General features: G+C 35.9%; 2 protein-coding genes across 2 annotated transcripts; one reads left to right on the forward strand and one right to left on the reverse strand.

Annotated features, from left to right (window-relative positions):
• The first annotated feature begins 290 nt into the window (after nucleotides 1–290).
• On the forward strand, nucleotides 291–3,933 carry LOC104649658 (transcription factor bHLH84-like). Its single transcript, XM_019216031.3, has 4 exons — nucleotides 291–2,968; nucleotides 3,061–3,126; nucleotides 3,220–3,285; nucleotides 3,541–3,933. Exons 1-4 carry the CDS (start codon nucleotides 2,834–2,836, stop codon nucleotides 3,634–3,636), a joined length of 363 nt encoding a protein of 120 aa, XP_019071576.1. The 5' UTR covers nucleotides 291–2,833; the 3' UTR covers nucleotides 3,637–3,933.
• Nucleotides 3,934–4,074: 141 nt separating this feature from the next.
• Nucleotides 4,075–8,799, reverse strand: LOC101255740 (kinesin-like protein KIN-7K, chloroplastic). Its single transcript, XM_004248716.5, has 4 exons — nucleotides 7,388–8,799; nucleotides 6,517–6,759; nucleotides 6,323–6,414; nucleotides 4,075–5,123 (listed from the first exon to the last, which is right to left on the reverse strand). The coding sequence occupies exons 1-4, from the start codon at nucleotides 8,249–8,251 to the stop codon at nucleotides 4,349–4,351; spliced, it is 1,974 nt and encodes a 657-aa protein (XP_004248764.1). The 5' UTR covers nucleotides 8,252–8,799; the 3' UTR covers nucleotides 4,075–4,348.
• Nucleotides 8,800–21,720: the final 12,921 nt, after the last annotated feature.

The following is a 21,720-nucleotide window of genomic DNA, read 5'->3' on the forward strand; positions in this document are numbered from 1 at the left end:
AAATGTAATAATTTTTTACTTTGAACTTGAAATGATGCAAATTTGATGGAGTTAAAAAGTAGTCTCATAGACCTTTAGTTTGATAGATTTGTCTACCCAGCCTATGAAGCATATGCTGAGAGATGATCATTTGAATTTGATCTTTGCATGAACTAATGCGTAATACGTAGCCAGTAGGAAAGTTCTGAATTCGACTTTTATGACCCCACACACCTTTCAATACACTTCCCACGCATATGAAATATGAACCTTAAGCATAAGTACAAGCAGAACAGGACCCCGTTTAAACTTATATACTTACAACATAAAATTCTGATTCTCCTAATAGAGTTGCGAGGTGTTACAATTTCACTGTCACGTTCATCACCCAAAATACTTTCTAGTTGGTTTAGAATTGACCATGATGGTATCATTTTTCATCGGCATGTACTTGATGCCTACTAGAGATGGAGTATCATTGGGATTTTGGAGGTGAGGAGAAGAGCAGCAAGGAACGAAGAGTTTGCCACTAGTTTGTTGGGGTTTTCCATGGAGATGAGCAGCAAGGTGGCGCTGGTCTATGGCCAAAGAGGAGAGAGACCAAGGGCACAGAAGGAAAGACGGTAATCAAAATATGTATCTGATAAAATATACACATATATCTAATTAAGAGTTCATGTATCTAACAAAATGTTCGTGTATCTAAGTTAAAATTATGTGTGTCTATGGTCAAGATCTCTGATGCAAAACAAAATGAGAAAAAATTTGAGATTTTCGATTTTTTTTTTTTTGGAGAAGAAATTCAATGAAGAAGCAGTGAAAAGATTTCTAGTACTAAAAAAATGAAAAGAATTTTGAATTTTTTTGGATAGTGATACGCAAATACTTAATACTGTGATTTGCTCCTAAATTTATGTGTTTCAGTTACATTTATATATATATATATATATATATATATATATATATATTTGAGGAGCGAAACATGGCAAGAAATTGTAATATTAAAAACTCATGAAAAAGCAAGTAATTGACCCCTAAAATAGTAGGATTCAAGTTGTTTGCCAATAAAATACCTCAACAGTTCACTCGATCCAGTACTCTTAACTAAATCAATCTCGTTCATTAATTCTAGCTCATAAACCCTTACGAATTCAACTTGTTCACAACATAATATGGCATGATTACTGGATGATTGAACGAAGTCATCATATATATATATAGATAGATAGATAGATAGAGAGAGTAGGATTTAAGTTGTTTGCCAATAAAATACGACGTTTCACTCGATCCAGTACTCCTAACTAAATCAATCTCGTTCATCAATTTTAGCCCATAAACCCTTACAAATTTAATTTGTTCACAACATAATATGACAATGATTACTGAATGATTGAACAAAGTCATCATATATATATATATATAAGTGTGTGGGTGTGAGTCATGAGTTCAAATATAAGCATGGAAGGTATAATGTCTTTTTCCAGATAGTTTTAAGAATGTAAGACTCACCGCCACGATCTATGTATAGGCTTGTGATATCACTAAATCATTGGCTTCACTTTTATTATTAATGTATTGAAAGAGACCCTCACGTTCTCCACATATCATCTATTCTCATTTCCAACTTTTTTTTTCTCATTAAAGTGTTCCATAAATTGATAGTTCATATGACAGTTAACCCTTTTCTCAATGATTGTCTCATTATTGTTGTTGTGTGTATATAGAGTTATTTTGAAGCCTCTCAAAGCTTGCATCATTTTGTCCATAATTAATTAAACCAAGACTTCTTAATTGAGTTGTACTTTGTCCATATTGCGGACAAGTGACCAATACTTCTCTACTTCATTTTGTGTGACAGTATTTAATTGAACGCAAAATTTTAAACATATTAGTACAGGTGAAATAAGAAATATAAACTTGAGGAATTATGATATAAGATTTGTATCATTTTTTAAATAAAAATAAATCTTAAAAAAAGTGACATAAATTAAAATTTTCTCTATGCGATCTACAGGTCATAAGTTCTAGCCGTAGATTCAGCCAGTAATGCTTGCATTAGGATTGATTGTATACATCATACCCCTTCAGTGCAGTCCTTACCTGAACCGTGCGTGAAAGTGAGATGTTTTGTGCACAAAAATACCCTTTTTGACATAAAATAAAATGCAGAGGGATTGAAGTATAATTAAATTACTAGTTGGAACAAAGGAAGTCTTCATTTGCGTTGGTATAAATATGTGCCTCTATGCATCAACCATATTGAGCTCTCTATGATCAGTTAATAACATAGAAGAATTCCATTAATTTCTCTACAGGCTCTTAGTTATAATAAGAATATGGAGCCTGTATTTGAAGATGAATGGAGTGGAATGTGTTCCACTGATCAGGAGGCTGATTTCATGGCTCAGTTGCTTTGGCAGCCTAATAACATTGACAATATGTATTTTTCTAGTTATAATGGTTGTAATAGCTCTCAGATTTCCTTTCCGAGTCTTGAAAGCTACTATCAGAGTCATGTTCAGTCAATCTTGACGAGAAATGGAAGTTCAATAACAAAGGAAAATGGCATGGTGGAAGGTGAAAACACAAGTTCACCCTCTCAGGTGCTTGCTACTTACAATCCAATTGAGGCGGATGACTTCCTCAACCAAGATGTGAGCATGGAGTCTGGTGAAAACACGGCTAAAGTATTGGATAGTCCACCAGAGAGCTCAAAGAAAAAAAGATTGTGCAACCTGCTAGGGGATGTGAGTATTATCATGTGAACTGTTATTTCATGTTTTCATCTGATCTTGCTTTTCTTATATAGGTCCCAAAGAACAAGAGAAGCGTAAATCTGAAGAAGGCTAGTGAGATGGATGGAAAAAACAAGGCTGCACTTCAGCGGCAGAACTCGATAAGTTGCTGCTCAGAAGATGAATCTATTAATGTACCAAAATCCAGAGCTAGCAGAGGCTCAGCAACTGACTCCCAGAGCTTGTATGCTAGGGTACTTAACTGTGTGTTAATCGCCTACTTTTGCTTGTTTTATCCACCATCTAGTATACGTGATCAAAAGAATATTTTCTTTCCTCTTTACAGAAAAGAAGAGAGAAAATTAATCAAAGATTAAGAATTTTGCAGAGTCTAGTCCCTAATGGAACAAAGGTAATTAGTGTAGTCAGTTACTTAAACAGCATCAAAGATTATGTTATCTTGTTAGAGAATTTGAACCTGAAAGGTCAACACATTTAACAACAGGTTGATATTAGCACCATGCTTGAAGAGGCAGTCCAGTATGTCAAATTTTTGCAACTCCAAATCAAGGTAAGGTGTATCATCCCTTTCACAAACTAGGATTTCAGTCATTGAACATACCAACTCTAAGTTAGGGATTCTCTTAGTCTTAACGCAGACTTGCATTTTCACCTTCAGAGAGCAAAACAACACAAGTGAGATAAAAGAAGTGAAAGCCGTATATACTTGGCTATCTAAAAACTAATGATACCAGTTATGTTCATTGCTTCTCAGGAGATGATTATAATTAATATGGGGCTTAACTTTTTGTTTGGGTGTCTACAGCTTTTGAGCTCTGATGACCTATGGATGTATGCTCCCATTGCATACAACGGAATGGACATTGGCCTAGATCTAAAGATAGGCACTCCAAAATCGTAATGTTGAAAAGCTAACAATACATGGTGGTCTTATTGTACATTAGTAAATTGATCGATGAGAGCATTATCAGACAGGGAGATAGAGAATCATTGTCATTTTGTAATGGTGTCTAATAAAGACTCAACCTATCGACTGGTTATATTACTTATCCATGAGAGACTAATAATTTGACTGTTTATCTCAACATGATGAAGGAGCTGGCTTTTAAGTGTTTATACTTTATAGCATTTCTTAGGTTGTCATGAGGTGTTAATTATACAAACTGAATTATGAAAATCAAAAAGAAATCATCTGTAATTTGTTCTGGTATTTCCATGCTAATACTCGTCCATGAGCCTAAGTTTGCAGCAAAAATGGTCCAGGGTCGGTTTAAATTGTTCTAATATAAATATACTTCAAAGCTTAAACCTAGAAAAGCAAAGACGGAAATGCTTGTAATCATGGACCAATCGGTATCTGTATTGCACATTTACGTGAAGTTATATTTACAAGATGTCTGTGCAAACAACAATGTTAAGATACACTAAGAAATATAAGTATTCAGGAGAGTGGAAATGAAAAAAATGAAAAAATGATGCACAAATCATCTCTTAGAGAAGATATATGCATGTATACATTTTCACTCTCATGTTTTATACGTAACAATTACTGTACTTGTATCTAAATTTTGTGGCTTCAATATACAGTTTTCAAATTTGATATCACCCGGCATTCAACTGCTACTTCCAAAAGACATAGCAGTTCTCTCAACATGCTTAAGTAAGATCCCATATATTTTGTTCCTTACCCTTTGACAAACTTCAATTTCTGAGTCATCCAAGCTCCCATCCTTTCGAGCATTCGCTTCCTTGTTGATTATCACATCTAACCAATCATTGACTCTCTTCACCTTATACATCATTCCTGCTATTTGACTATCTACTGCCATTGAAGAGGCTTTTATTTCAACCTCATCTAGGTACTTCTCTACATGTCCCAAAAACAATTTTCTACACTCGTTCTGCAACGAAGAAGCTAGGGCAATGGCTGTAGGCATTGTGCTTCCCCTAGTCCATTCAGGTTGCTCATCTTTGTCAGCCGACAAGAAGGGAATCTCATCAGTGTTCTTATGTGATTTGACAATATATGACCCTTTGGGTTTGGTACTTCGATTTGATATGCTTGATTTCTTCGGTGTATTGGTGACAGCCATAGTGTTATGGATTGGATTGAGAGTGGTGGAGCATGGTGAAAGATCAAGAGCAACAGCAGATTTTATCCACATAGATGAGTTTTTCTTTCTCTGGACTGCAATGGTCAATGCTTCCTTAACTGAACTGGTGTTATAAGTTGAATGATCAGCTTCTCCTGAAGTTCTAAGTGGACTTATATTAGTAAGTGACTGCAATATTAATCGTGTCTGAGCCATGTCATCTTGAAGATCAAAAAATTTATCAACATGAGGCTGGAGATCATCTTGTTCAGCTAGATGGAACTCTGAGAACTTGCTGGAGAAAGGAATATATATGGGCCATCAGTATGGAACAACAGCGAAAAGGAAAAGAAAGAAACAGAGGAATTGCACTAAAAACAATAAGACGATACATTGTATTAATTTCTAATTTTGATGACAAGGGAACCCGCAGCGGCTATCCTTTGGGTGCCGCACAGGCTAAAAACCTTGCTCCTATGCAATAGCTCCAACCCACACAGGAGAGGTAACCCGCACTAGGCAAGCCCCGTGCTACGAGCTCGAACCTGAAGGCAAACCCCTTGCTTACGCTGGCAAGGAGTTTCGAACTTGAGACCTCCAACATGGAAGTCCCTAGCCCAAACCACTGGTAGCTTCTGTAGATTATTGGGAATGCACATAAGAAATATTTCAGCTCATGAGCAGAAAGATTAACTATCAAAAATAGAACCTTATTTCTTCCGTATTAGATAGTGACAGCTAATTTTATGCTGAGATTCTCACCACAACTATGTCATATGCTTTAAAATTGTTTCATCTCTGGCATGGCAACTGCCAATAAAGTCCCTATATTGTGTCTCTGGGTATGAAGGCATTTCAAGGAACTCCACTCAGTTAATTCTTTTCTACCAGGGGTTACCTCTATCTCTACCCTTGTGTCTTTTCCTGTATAGAAAATGGTACAATACTACATGATCTTACTAGCGAAAACAACCATGATAATCTCTACTGAAGCAGGATATGTAGTATAAAACAATCTAGACACGGTTCTTAATGATGATCATCACTTGCCAATGATGCTGGTCTATGACTCGTATAGATTTTATTTCGACATGGAAGTCTAATATTATTGTAACGATTCCTTACTTGTGAAGATTGTATCATTATAAGACAATGAATGATGATTGAAGTAAAGCTGATATCAAGATGTATCTTGAAACTAGTAACTACCTCTTTTAGCTTCACCTAGACAGTTTCTAGAGTTCAAGATCCTACTTTCTATTATTACAACCCAGGCCTATATATAGGCCATGATAAGAAATAGTGACAAAACAAAATCAAGAACAATCTGAAGTGTTCACAACAGAGCCCAGAAGCCTCATATCATACAAAAACTATCAGTCATCAGATTGAAACAAGAAGACATAAGAAAAATGAGAGGATTATCAGGAAATTTTCTACGTAGTCCACCCGTACTCATCTTGAATAAAGTAAGATTTGTATCAGAAAGCGCACCTCAAGGAATTGAGCAACCTCTCAGCTGCACATGCTTCTTGCAAAGCATCAGTAGCTGCAATCAGAGCAGTGTCTCTTTGCTTTACAACCTCCTGCAGTATAAGAAAAATCACAAACGTCAGTACCAATATAAATCACTCAACTATTCATGCAAGTATTACAATGAAAGTAACTTTTTTGCTTGAACTCATCACCTTTCCAAGCTTCACCAAGCTTGAGGGCAGTGAGTCCCATGATATACCAGTTTCTGCCCCTTGCCTGTCATTAGCTAAGCGGTCAATTGGATGTGAGGCTTGCTCACAATTTATTTTGGAGAAAGAAGTTTTGTCCTTAGTGGAACTCTTCATTTTCTTTGCAGAGCCAACTTCTCTTCTTCTTGCTATTGAACTTGAATTGTCATCGGAGCTATCATACCTTACAGAACGAACTGATGAAACCTGTCTATATAAAGTGAATAAGGATGAACTTGAAGGAAAAAACACAAATAAATATGGTAAGCTAAAATCGTTAAACATGACAATTAGCCCAAAATATGCTTAATAAACAGAAAAGAGTAGTATAGTCACTGGGAACAATATAATCAATCTGTAGCATGAAAACGCGATAGTATGAATTGAAAACAGGATGTAACATTCTAGGATTATGTAAACGAAAGGCATCTCTGTCTGAAATCCATGTTGGACCCTACTCACTCCGAATAGCTGCAGACCGTACACAAACATGCACCAAATACAATTTTATAGTATAAATGCCAAGACTCTATCAACATAGAATGCTTACTTATCACTATTACATATTTGTATTTGAGTTAGATTTTAGTAGCATAAATATGTACAGAAACCTTAGACAGGCTATGATTTAAGCCGGTTTCCAAATTTCAGCTCAAGCAAGTTACAAGCAAATCCATGCTAGTTTTTTTGCTAAAACTTTTACCCCAGTTTAGAAAATGCATTGATAGTTCAAACCTTGAGTAAGAACCCCATAATAGATAAACATAGACTTCAAATTATCACAGCAATATTGGAATTAACATGAAGGAAAGCAAAGTTGATAAAGAGCACTCACAGTTGGACTGCGACTACGAGGTGGTCTCTTATCGTGCTTGACAACTGAAGAATCGAAGATTTCTTTAACTTCCAAAATCTCTGACTCATTCCAACTTCTTCTCTTTGAATTATGAGACGAAAATGAGAGCAATGACAATATGCTTTCTGTATCACTATCAATATCAAAAGATCTTTTTTTTCTCTTTTGTAGTTCCCTAAAAAGATGAGAATTTCTCTTCTCACTGTCAGATCTTTTAGCAGTGCAATCCAAGCCCACCGTCCTTTCGCCTGAACGAACTTTTGAAGCACTCAAAGACCGAAATTTTCCTTTAGATTTTCTTTCCAAATGATCATTTTTGTTCTTCAACCCATCAGGATCAGATAATCCCCTAGACAACTTTCCAGCATTGGATGGGATTTCAATAATCCTATTCTCAGAAATAACAGTTTTTTCAACAATACAATCAGAATTAGATGCCTGAAGAATGTTCATTACATTCGCAATTGAATCAATATCTTGAGGGACTCCCTCACACGGGCGCCTACCAGGTAGAGGCGTTACGCCTCTAATCAACGGAAAAGGATGAGCATCCTCCAATTTCTGTACATAAATGAATTGACCCAATTTCAATTGGTTTGCAAGAATCATCTCATTTTGCTCTTCAGGCAAAGAAACATACATTGCATGAGAAATATCTGAAACTTTCAGGTAAAATCCTCTGTTAGGCCAAAGATCACCTTCTTCAAGAACAGGAACAATGCTTCTAATTTGCAACAATATGGTTTTTCCATTTTCCTCCAACTCGGACGCATTACCCCCAATTTTCATGTCTTCAAGAAACTTTACAAGAACCCCAGATTTCAAAGTCGCCATGATTTTCATGTGCAAAAAAAATTGATAACAACCCACTATCAGGGTTACTAAGAAAATTCGAATTGTGGGTAATAATAAGGCTGTAGAAAGATAAGAAGGTTCTCAGAAAGGATAACATGAAGCAAATTGGATGACAAAATTTCAGATAGCAATGTATAAATCCGATTTTGGGGGTCTTGTGCTGACTGAAAAGATGATTTCAAAGAAAATTGTTGAAGAAAACGCGTCAGCTTTGACCCCAAAGAAGGGAATGGCTATGGAAGAAAATAATCAATGAAAGAGATGCCATGGAAAACGGGAGCTCAGAGGTTTAAAAATCGTTAAAGGGCTCACTATTGGATTTCCTTTTTCTCTTTTCCACCTTGGCAAACGGATCAATTTTTAACTTAATTGGTTTGATTTATTGGTTAGTTGAGTGTAGAGTAAGTAGGGCTGGCAAGGGGATTGGGGACGGGACGGAAGACGGAGAAAGGGGATTTGATATGGGATCGAGATTTGGCGGACAAAAATAGGTCCCATTCCGTCTCACTATATATCTATGGGATGAGATGGGATTTGGGGGGACGGGATGGGATGGGGGAATTTTTTTTTAAATACTTATATATTTGTATTGAAATTACACGTCTTTAACTAATAAATTTTAAATTTAATTTTGATTTTCAAATATCAAAATAAATTTTCAAATTTAAAGTTTCAATTTTCAAATTTCAAGATTTATGTTTCAAATTTCAAGTTTCAACTTTAAAGTTTTAAATTTTAAATTTGAGAAGTTTAAATTTGTAATTTAAATATTTTAAAGTAATGTAAATTGTAAACTTTAAATTAAGTATTTTAAAATTAGTTTAGCATTTTAGTATATATTTAATTGTATATATTAAAATTAAAATGCAAAACAATAATTGTATAAAAAAAATTGAACAAAAGTTAAAACCTTCAAATTTATTCAATAGAACTTAGAAGTTACAATTAACAAATATTAGTGGAGTAACTAATCTACGCAACCACCTTCTAGGAAGAGTTCTGTTTCAATAAGTTTTCATACGTAAAACTAATATTTGTTACAAATATTAGATGATAACTAATTTTACGCAGCCACCTTCTAGGGAGGGTTCTGTTTCAATTAGTTTTCGAATGTAATCTAAAAATATCTGTTTTCTCCTTTAAAATTTAATTCTAGTTGTCGCATCATATCGATGGTGAAATCCTCCTATGTTGGCAAACTTGCTAGAAATTCCTGTGCCTCTAATTCATCATCAGTGCATTCAATTTGTGTTTTGATCCAACATGCTTGTTTTTTACTTAACTTTGGCAAATTGTTATTCCTCCTTTCAGCATTGCACCAGTCTCTAAAAAAATTGTTGTTTCCAAACTGTCTTCCGCCAATGAATGTCTATGATCACCAATTTGAAACCTTGCCGCACTGAAAGCAGCCTCCGATGCAACTGATGAAGCTTGAAAAGCTAGAACATCACGAACCATTTTGCTCAAAGCTGAAAATGCATCGCTTCGCCTACTCCACCATCCTAATAAATCTTCATTGCCATCTTTGATTTCCAATACTTCTAAAGATTGATTAAAATATTCTTCAAAATCATCACGGTTAGTAGAATTAAGACCAAGAAAACATCGCATATAAGTTGAAATTGGAAGTGACAAAACAATCTCAACATTAGAAGTTTGACCAACTTCTCCTTGAAAATTTTTCGTAGTTCTATATTTTTCATACAACAGTTTTGCTTCTAGACAATTTGAAATTTCTTCCGATAAAATTTCTAAAGTTTCATAAAAAGTGTCAACAAGGCCTTGTACACCTTTTAATTTATAAGCAGGATGAAGTAAAGTAGCCGTTAAAAAACTTGAGGAATAGGAAAAAAATATTTTTAAAATTTTTCAATCATACCTTCAATTGCAACTCTAAATTTATCTATTTTTTTATATTTACAAAATTGAATTGAAAGAGCACAAATATTTATTAATATGGATGAAATAGTAGGATAATAAATTTCCGAAAACATGGTAGTAGCATCATAAAAAAGTCTTAAAAATTGTAATAGTTCTTTAGTTTCTTCCCAATCTTCATCACAAATTCTACTTAATGGGTCAGCATTATGAGCATTAAAAACCATTTGTATGGGTCTTCTATATTTGTAAGCAACCGAAAGCATTTCGTAAAGAGAACTCCACTTTGTTTTAATATGTTTTGGAATTTTTCTAGGTGACAATTCACATAATAAACAACACTCATTAAATTCCCTAATTCTAGCAGCATTGTTTGTATGAAAAATCTAGGTAACAGCATATTCAACTTTTACGTTACCACAATCAAATAATGAAATATCATCTTGTACAACTAAATTTAATATATGTGCAACACATCTAACATGAAAAACATTATCATCAATTGGACATAATCTAACTTTTAACATTTTAGCAGCGTTTGTATTATTAGATGCATTATCTAATGCGACAGATATTATTTTATCTATAATTTTGTAATAATCTAAAACACTTAAAATATTTGAAGCTAAATATGCACCAGTTTTTTTTCTCTATATTTGAAGCTAAATATGCACCAAATTTTTTTCTCTATACATAGTTTATAACTTATAATTCTTTTTCGCAAATTTCAATTATGATCAATCCAATGTGCAGTGATAGTTAAATAATCATTTCCATTAACACTACGACCATGTCCGAAGTTATAGACTCTCTATTATCTAATATGCTAAATATACAACGAAGAAATTGACAATGTTTACCTTGAAATTCAAAAACATCAGATTTAACAGTATTTCTTGAAAAGCCTCTATAATCCAGATTATAAGTTTGTTGCATATATTCAATAAAATCGGGATTTGAAGGAAAATTATAAAGCAAACCACAAACAGAAACCATTTTAGCTAAATTTTTCCGATCTAATTCCTTATTATATTTACTTTGTGTTATTGGACCAGCGGGGTTAAAAGGATCTAATGTTCATTGAACCATGTTAGAAGCCCCTATCGATGCATTACCGATAATATCTAATTCATTAATTGAAATTCCCTTTTTTCTATTGGCTTATGTTTTAGCTTCTTTATATTGAATCGACACACAAGATAACAAATGTCTATTTAATCCCCCCGTTCCACCTTGACCCCCACCTTGTTTATATTTAAAAGGTTGCTTGCACTTATTACAAATAACAACACTATTTTTTTTATTGAAAGTCATAAAATGTCACACAATAGAAGTTTTAGGTCGTTGATACTTCACCTTCTCCCTTGTGGAAGGTACAAGGAGTGGATGTCCAAAATTTTGCTCCGGTAAATTGATAGTCTCATCTGGAACTTCTGTCACCGGACTAGTAGGTGTTTCTTCTAACTCCTCTTCTCCCAAATCAACTTCTACTTCTTCATCTGAATTTTCATCAACATTAGGATTAATATTACCGTAACGTCGTTCTAAACTTTCTTGATCAAGTTGAACATTTGAATCAATATCATAAGGAGAATCATCAACATAAGTAGAATCATTTATGTTAAGTCTAACTCTACTCGTTGATTTAAATGAAGTACCACCACTTTTACTACTCTTTTTTTCTTTACTATTTTTTTACCAAAATTAAATAATTTAAAATGTCTACTTTCTTCGTTATCTTGTGCTTTCTCTTTTCCTTTACCGCTATTTTTTTTGCTAGAACTCATACTTAATTATATATAAAGTGTAATATAAAAATAATAATAAAACAAAAGTAAAGACGAAAAATAAAATATAAATATTATGAAACGAATGTCCCAAACGTCTGCGTTAATAGCAGACGGTAAACCGATTGTTGAAGCTTGTGGTTTGTTGTAACTTGTAATTTGAAACTCCAACCAATACTTGATAACAAATATGAGATAATTTAATTATATTTATTGATATAATATGAAAATTTCGAATTGAAAATTGAAATATATGGATTCTAATAATATGAGAATTAAAATGGAATAGAAATTAAGATTGACACTTGAGAGTTGAGAGTTGAGAGGATATAGAAAATAGAAGAGAGAAATGAGAATAGATGATTTTGTAAGAAATAGTAGGGGATAGGTGTATTTATAATATTAAAAATGGGTTAAAGTGTAATTATTATAACTTGAGGATTTAAAATAATGTTTTAAAAGTAGGGGGGTGGTAGGGGGTGTTTGGGAACACAAAAGGGGGTAAAAATCCGTTTCGGGGGCCCACTAGTTGTTTCCCAACGGATCTAAATGGTAAAAAATTTTAAAATTAAAAAAAAAAAAGGATCCCGCGAACTGGCCGGGACCGGGCCGGGTCGACGTAGACACAGGGGTGAACCGACCCCTGACCGGTCCACTCATCCCCCACCTCTTAAACCCCCTAAACCCTAGGGAACGGGACGGGATCGAAATGGGGCGGGTCGGGACGCCGGTCGGGGCGGGCCATCCCGGTCCCCCTGCCAACCCTAGTATAGATATGCTAAATCATTATAGAATAATCAAGATATTGATTTAGCGATTATTGATCTTTATTGGTTCGTTCATCGGTTTAACTTAATAAAATTTGACACAAAAAAATCACTGGAAGCAAAATGACAAACCAAATGAACCATGCACATGAGGTCATAAGATATATCTTGCTCAAAACAAACACTTTTATATTATAGAATAGTCAAGAGTTTGAAACAACCAAAAATAAAAATAGAAAGCCAAACTCTAAGTCAAGAATTTTATATCAAAATAGTATAAATGTAATTATTTAATTTACTATCGAGTTATCGGTTTACCCATTAAGAGAAAATCTCAAACTGTTAAGAACTGATAACCCGATAACAAAACAATAATTTTTATCTAAATCAATAACTCAGTATTGATAAATCAATAACTTTTTTGATTCGAATTATCGATTTCGGTTTGATTTTTTGAACAGTCCTACTCTCATGCATCTCAAGAAATGTAGGATGGGGACTACGAAAAGGTAGGCAAAAAGATGAAATATAATTGTTAAATAATAAATAAAGATAAAATCAGAAGAAAATATTAAGATAACGATGCAATCACACAAAATTGATTGTTCTATATAATTGGTCTTTTCATCGTTACCTGAAGATGGATTTAAACGATAGGATAAAGTAAAATATAAGAAATAATCAAAATAAACACTGTATTTAAACTAATAATATGTATAATACAACTGATAACAACCATCCAAACAAAATTAGTTACCTTGTTCAAGTAGAATTTAGTGGTATCAAGTTTTTCCTTCCAACCTTTAGGCATATGAGAAACCCCTGAACTTTTTACTTGAACATGACTTATATAGTGAATATGGAGTTTGTGGTCGTAACTCAAACAATGTATGTTGTGGACTCACCCTGATGTAAGTTGTTACTCCCTCTGACTCAATTTGTATGACACATTTTATGTTTTGAGAGCTAAATATATTAAGTTCGATCGGGAATTTATACATGAAACCTTCAAATTTTTTGAAACAAAATTTTGTATTTGTAAATTGCGTAAAAAATAATATGAATCACAATAATTGATAATTCAAAATGTTTAAAAGATCTATAAACAATTTATGATTAAAGATAGACTTGTTTGACTCTTAAAATTCGAAAGGTGACATATAAAATGGGAAGGAGGGAGTATAATATTGTAAAATTTATTTTGATTATTGAGAGATCTTATAAAGGGGTCTGGTACCTTCAAAACATTTTCGCAAGGTAAAAAAAATTAGTTATAAACTTTGTCGTATTTGCACAGTGTGATAGTTGGAAGAGGCTCCTCTCCATACACTAATCTCTCCAGTTGGTCCAGTGCATATTTAATTTAATGATATCTGATTTTAAATTCTAATAGTCCATATTTATTTATAGAGAAAATGATCAAAAGTCCCCTCAAACTATAGCCGGATTTCCAGGTACACACTCATACTTTTATGGGTGTCCTATTACCCCCCCCCCCCCCCCTGAACTTTTTAAAAGTAGAATATATAACCCCTTAAAAACTCATCCAAGATTCATATTAAGTGGTGAAGGACACGCGCCTACCACGTCATATATATTTTTTAATGTATAAAAAATAATTATTTTGTTTTCTTTATCTCCAGAAATGGCATTAACCATTTGTCGGAGTCTTCTCTATTGGAGTTTTTTTAAAAACTTATTTAATGTAGCTATGATTTTCTTCCATACACCAAAAATTTTCATCAATTCTCATCTAAATCTCTCCAATTCAACCTTCGAAAATCCCCTCTCTCGCTGCATATTTTGTTACTGCCTGTGAGTGCTTTTTCCAGCCTCACACTTTGCTCTACGAGAAAGCTTGCCATGGAGGAAAGTCAGTCACTATTCGTGTACATGCAAGTTCATGACCAACAGGCTTCTCTCCGGAAAGTAATTCATTATTGATGTACTTCCTAGACACCAAGGTTGACAAGTCTGGGAAACAAATCCTCAATTTGCAATGGAAGTTTAATTTGATTTTCTAAAAAAAAAAAGCTTTCGAAAACCCCTATTTTTTTCTATAATTCCCAAATTACCCTTCAAAATCTCCATTTCTACACTACTTCCTTCTTTTTCTCTCAAGATTAATGAAACTTCACTCAAAATCATTATCAATTAAATGCTTCAAAAAGTCTATAAATTTTGAAAATTAAAATTTTTTATGCAATTAGTTTAGTTTAGTTAGATAAAATTGTATGCAATTAAACCGCCTTCACTGCTGCCATTTGTTGCTAGTGTTTTTTTTCCATTAAAGAGAAAGACGAAAAGGAGCCTCAAAAGTATAAAAATAAAATAAAAGGAAACATTAGAAGTAGAAAATTAACAATGAAATAAAAACACACTTATAAAGTTAAAGTTTTATTATTTCTTTTTGATCCCATTCTCTCAAAGAGAGTCAATTACACATTCCTTGCCACCTCAGCACATAAGGAGCAAATAATTTAATTTTAAAAAAGTTCAAGGGGGTAATAGGACAATCGTGAAGTATAAGTGTGTAATTGAGAATTTGACTATAGGTTAGGTGACTTTTGACCATTTTCTCTTATTTAAATAAAGCAATCTTTAAACCACGATCAAATATCATTAACTGTGGTTATTACTCTTTCTCTTTCTCTCTCCTCTCTCATCTCTTTCTGTCTCACTTACTTCTGCAACAAATCTTTTCACAATCATCAAAGAATTTGCTTTGTTAACAAAAAATCGCTTTTTCTTTCCATTATTTTTACATCGTGATAAAAGAAACAAAATTTAAAGGATGAATTTGAGTTATAAAATTTTAAAAATTCAACCCATGAGACTACTTCTTTGAAGTTTGGTTCGATCACAATGATGATACAAAAAAAAATTCTAGAGTCTTCTTCGTAACATTATTTTTTTCAATTTGGAGTTTTTGCAAAAGCCAACTAAAGGGTACGAAAAGGCACGAAAAATGTGTAGAAAAATATTTTTCATAAACTTTTCTTTTCAATACTGGTGAAATTTCAATTAAACTTTGTGAGAGAGACATTGATTGAAAAATTATTAATTATCCATGATTAAAAATAAAATGAATTGAAAGTTTCAAATATCAACACTATAAATAAAATTCAGAAATCTATCGTTGATTTGTTGCAAAAAATAGTTTGAAAAAATAAACTATGGCAGAGAAGAAAGGATTGTACAAAAAGAAGTAAGAGAAATATTAACTATGGTAAAAAAATTTAGTTAACCAAACAAATCTGAGTAATTTGATTATTTGTATGACACATGTCAAAATATTTAAGAGGTAATGGAGGAACTGTAAAGATTCATCACTAGAGAGGAGTCAAATTCGTGATACCTTGGCAGGGCAAGGTTGTTGCAGGAAGGACACCTCAACCAGCGAGAAGACGTTAAAGTTTTGTCTTTTTGTCTTTCTCTCATTAATAAGTAGACTTACTAGAGATCATGTAACGACCTGTTTAGTCGTTTTGAGCAGTAGAGTTTATTTCTGGTAATAATTGTCTGAGTCAACGGATCCCACGACGGACCGTCATGGGCACGACGGACCGTCGAGGGTGTCTCGTTCCAAAACACTTAGAATTCTGAAAATTGGGTACTGAGATCGACTCTCTGAACTTCACGACGGAGTGCAGGACGGACCGTCGTAGGCACGACGGACCGTCACAAACTCTTCAGGGAATTGAGTCTCTGAACTTTGAGACGGAAGCAGCAGGACGGACCGTCGCATGCACGACGGGCCGTCACAGTCTACGTAACCCTGACTGGGTCAGATTTCTGTTAAATATTTTAAGAGGCGTTTTGGACTATTCCTGCTTATAATTATAAAGTTAGTGGTTAAATGTTAATAATTCAATTACTTGGGGGTTAAAGGAGACAACCTTGGAATAAATAGTGGGTTACTTTTACCATCTTTATACTTAATTATATGTTAATTAGGGTAAAAGAAAAAGGGTTGGAATAAGAAAAAGAGAAAGAACAGAGAGAGGGTGAAACGTACGATCAAGAGAAAGAAGAAAGCAAAGACTGTGAGGGATAGCTTGCTTGATCACGAATTCTTCGGTAGAGGTAGGTTATGGTTTATGCTTTTCATAGTATACTCTTAATAGCGAATGATATGTATTGGGTAGTATTGTAAACCCTTCTATATGCTTAATTGTGTGCTTGCATGATGTGATTATATAATTGTGATAAAATAAGCTTGATGAGGCTATTGAATCCTAAACCTTGAAACCTCTTTGTTAATGATGATGCCTTGGTATAAAAGATGGCTTGATGAACTAAAAGAATGAGGTTAGTCGATCGGGTGTCACGTTCCGGCACCAGGATAGTATTAGTGGATCGGGTGTCACGTTCCGACACCAGGATAGTATTAATAGATCGGGTGTCACGTTTCGACACCAGGATAGTATTAATAGATCGGGTGTCACGTTCCGATACCAGGATAGTAGTAGTGGATCGGGTGTCACGTTCCGACACCAGGATAGTATGAGGAGGATCGGAGTGTCACGTTCTAGCACCAAGATAGTAAAGAGAAGGAATCGTGAATTATGCTGATATACTCAGATTCAATGAACCTATTTCCCAAATGAGTATGGTATGGAGGCTTGAGTCCTCATGGGTGTACTTGGCGTTATTTATCAATGATTTTTGTACTTGTTGTTGCTACCTGTTGAGTATTGTACTTGATTTTATGATATTATCTGATATATACTATTTTCTATTTTGAGTTGGCCGATGATACCTAATCAGTACTTGTGTTTTGTACTGACCCCTACTTGTATTTGTTTTTCTTTGTTAATTGTGGAGTGCAGCAAACGTATCGTCGTCTTCAACTCAATCGCGACTCTAGCCAGTCTTCATCACACCAGATTTCAGGTTGAGCTAAACCTTCTAGCTTGGACTGGATCTTCTTCTTCATGTCTTGATGCCTTAAAGTTCTGGCATAGACTAGCTATTATTTATGTTTAGTTTCTTAGATACTCTTAGATTTAGTAATTTGAGGATAGATGTTCTTGTGATGATGACTTTCAGATTTTGGGGATAATAATAAGTTTTGAATTTTAGAAGTTATTTATTGGTTATATTGATGAGTTTTAAGTCTTCCGCATATTTTCTGTTTGTTATGGTTGAAATGTTGGGGTTTAGATTGGTTGGTTTGCTCACATAGGAGGGTAAGTGTGGGTGCCACTCGCGGCTCGTTTTGGGTCGTGACAAACTTGGTATCAGAGCATTAGGTTCGTTGGTCTCATCACACAAGAACGAGTCTAGTAGAGTCTTAAGAAACGGTAGGGAGACGCCTTTACTTTTCTTTGAGATGCTATAGGACTTTAGGAAAATTCCGTTCTTTCTTTCTTTCGTGCTATTACTTGGATCCAATTGGTATCTAGGTGATACAAATTGGTATCTGACCATCTTCACTCTATTTCGCAGATGGTTAGAACTAGAGCAACAACTGCTCCAACACAACCACCGGCAAGACAAGATGCGTCTGAACCAGCCACTGAGGCTGTAGCTCGAAGAGGAGCAGTGGCACGAGGCCGTGGTAGAGGTCGCGGGAGGACGTACTCTAGAGGAAGAGGACAAGCACCTGGCTCATCTAGTACTAGGGCGGTGACTTCTCCACCGACTGAGGAAGTGGTAAGAGAGGGTGAGGACGGGGAAAATGAGCAAGTGCAGAATCAGGAATTTCCACCCCAACCTACCCCAGAGATGATCAATCAAGTTCTTGCTTATCTTAACGAGTTATCTGATCAAGGATAGACACCTCCAGTTTTTTCTGCACCAGCACCTCAGGTTCCGGGAGTACAACAGGCAGTTGCTATGGCTCCCCGCATGGATGCCTCATTGGAAATAGGCACGTTTCCTCGTTTGACTACAGGGCCTATAATGACAAGTGATCAGCATGAACTTTTCAGTAGTTCTTGAAATTGAAACCTCCAGTCTTCAAGGGTGCTGAATCTGAGGATGCCTACGATTTTCTGGTTGACTGTCATGAGTTACTCTATAAAATGGGCATAGTGGAATGATTTGGCATTGAGTTTGTAACCTATCAGTTCCAGGGAAATGCCAAAATGTGGTGGCGGTCACATGTTGAGTGTCAACCCGCATAGACACCACCTATGACTTGGGCATCATTCTCTAGCTTATTTATGGAGAAGTATATCCCCAGGACCTTGAGGGATAGGAGGAGAGATGAGTTCTTGAGCCTAGAGCAAGGTAGGATGTCAGTTACTGCGTATGAGGCTAAGTTTCGTGCATTATCTAGGTACGCCACCCAGCTTTGTTTTAGTCCATAGAGCGGATTCGCCGTTTTGTGAAGGGGTTGGGGTCAGAGTTGCGGATTTCAGCCTTATAGGTAGCGGCTACAGCAAAATCCTTTCACGAAGTGGTAGACTTCGTGATAGAGGTGGAGGGAGTGAAGCCAGATGACTTCACCATGGCATCGACATCTAAAAGGTTTCGTAAGGGAGGTGAGTTTAATGGTTCTTACTCCAGAGAACAGGGTTCAGGAGGTTACCCAGTCTGGCCAATTCAGTCTTCACTACAGGCTGTAGTTGGGGGTCCACCCCAAACCGGTCAACATTTCTCTGAGTTTGGAGGTTATCCCCAGACTCCGTCGTTCTCACAGAGACCATGCTTGAACCCAGAGAGTGTTATGGATGTGGGGAAATTGGACATATTAAGAGATACTGTCCAAAACAGAGTTACAGACCTCCAATAGTCAGAGGTAGAGGTGGTCATGGAAGAGGCCGCTATTCTGGAGAACGTGGTGGCCGAGGTAATGGTGGTCACCAAATCAACCGGGGTGGCGGGAAAACTGGAACCACTGCAGCGCAACATGGTAGGGGCAACGGGCAAACGGGTGATAGGGCCCATTCTTACGCTTTCCCTGGGAGATCTGAAGCGGAGACATCTGATGCTGTCATCACAGGTAATCTTTTGGTTTGTGATTGCTTGACTTCTGTATTGTTTGATCCTGGATCCACATTTTCATATGTATCTTCCTCATTTGCTAATGGTCTTAATTTACATTGTGAATTGCTTGACATGCCTATTCGTGTTTCTACTCCGGTGGGTGAGTCTGTAATAGTTGAAAAGGTGTATAGGTCCTGTCTTGTAACTTTTGTGGGGAGCAATACTCATGTAGACTTGGTTATCTTAGAAATTGTTGATTTCGATGTAATTCTGGGTATGACTTGGCTTTCTCCAAATTTTGCAATCTTAGATTGTAATGCTAAAACTATAACGTTGGCCAAGCCTGGGACAGATCCGTAAGTGTGGGAGGGTGACTACACTTCCACTCCAGTTCATATCATCTCCTTTCTTCGTGCTAAAAGAATGGTTAGTAAGGGTTGTTTAGCTTTCTTGGCACACCTCAGGGATGATACTACCCAAGTACCTTCAATTGAGTCGGTTTCGATAGTCCGTGAGTTTCTGGATATGTTCCCTGCAGATCTTCCTGGTATGCCACCAGATAGGGATATTGACTTTTGCATTGATCTGGAACCGGGTACTCGCCCCATTTCTATACCCCCTTATAGAATGGCTCCCGCTGAGTTAAGAGAGTTAAAGGCCCAACTTCAAGAGTTGTTGAGCAAAGGCTTCATTAGACCAAGTGCATCCTCTTGGGGTGCTCCCGTTTTGTTTGTGAAGAAGAAGGATGGAAGTTTTAGGATATGCATAGACTACAGGAAACTAAATAAAGTAACTGTTAAGAACAAGTATCCTCTTCCTCGCATCGATGATTTGTTCGATCAGTTTCAAGGTGCTTGTACCTTCTCAAAAATCGATTTGAGATCTGGTTATCACCAATTGAAAATACGAACAACTGATGTGCCCAAGACTGCTTTTCGGACCAGGTATGGGCATTATGAGTTCTTAGTAATGTCTTTTGGGCTTACGAATGCCCTTGCCTCTTTCATGAGCTTGATGAATGGGATTTTTAAGCCATATCTGGATGTCTTTGTCATTGTATTCATTGATGATATACTGGTATACTCAAAGAGCAAGAAAGAACATGATGAGCACTTGAGAATTGTATTGGAAATGTTGAGGGAGAAAAAGCTTTATGCCAAATTCTCCAAGTGTGAGTTTTGGCTAGATTCAGTGTCCTTCTTGGGACACGTGGTTTCTAAGGATGGAGTAATGGTGGATCCATCTAAGATTGAAGCACTGAAGAGTTGGGAAAGACCTACTAATGTTACCGAGGTAAGGAGTTTTGTTGGTTTAGCTAACTACTACCGCCGATTTGTCAAGGGATTTTCTTCCGTTGCTTCCCAATTGACAAATTTGACTAAGCAGATTGTTTCATTTGTATGGTCGAACGAGTGTGAAGAAAGCTTTCAGAAGCTCAAGACTTTGTTGACTACTGCACCAATCCTTACCCTGCCAGTGGAAGGTAAGAATTTCATTGTCTATTGTGATGCATCCTATTCGGGTTTGGGTGCAGTGCTAATGCAAGAGAAGAATGTAATTGCTTATGCTTCGAGGCAATTAAAGGTGCACGAACGTAATTATCCGACCCATGATTTGGAATTGGCTGCGGTAGTGTTTGCATTAAAGCAATGGAGACACTATCTATATGGGGTTAAGTGTGAAGTCTATACGGATCATCGTAGCCTACAGTATGTCTTCACTCAGAAAGATTTGAATCTGAGACAGAGGAGATGGATGGAACTACTGAAGGAATAAGTATTACTATCTTGTATCACCCAGGAAAGGCTAATGTTGTGGCAGACGCGTTAAGTAGAAAAGCAGGGAGCATGGGAAGCCTAGCTCACTTACAGGTTTCCAGACGCCCGTATGTTAGGGAGGTTCAGACTCTGGCTAATGACCTCGTGAGGCTAGAAGGAAATGAGAAGGGCGGGTTTTTGGCCTGTGTGGAGGCAAGATCTTCCTTTCTTGACAAGATTAAGGGAAAATAGTTTAATGATGAGAAGCTGATTCGGATTCGAGATAAGGTGTTGCGAGGAGAGGCTAAAGAAGCAAAAATCGACGAGGAAGG

The sequence above is a fragment of the Solanum lycopersicum genome, chromosome 10, assembly GCF_036512215.1.
Source record: "Solanum lycopersicum chromosome 10, SLM_r2.1".
Classification (NCBI taxonomy): domain Eukaryota; kingdom Viridiplantae; phylum Streptophyta; class Magnoliopsida; order Solanales; family Solanaceae; genus Solanum; species Solanum lycopersicum.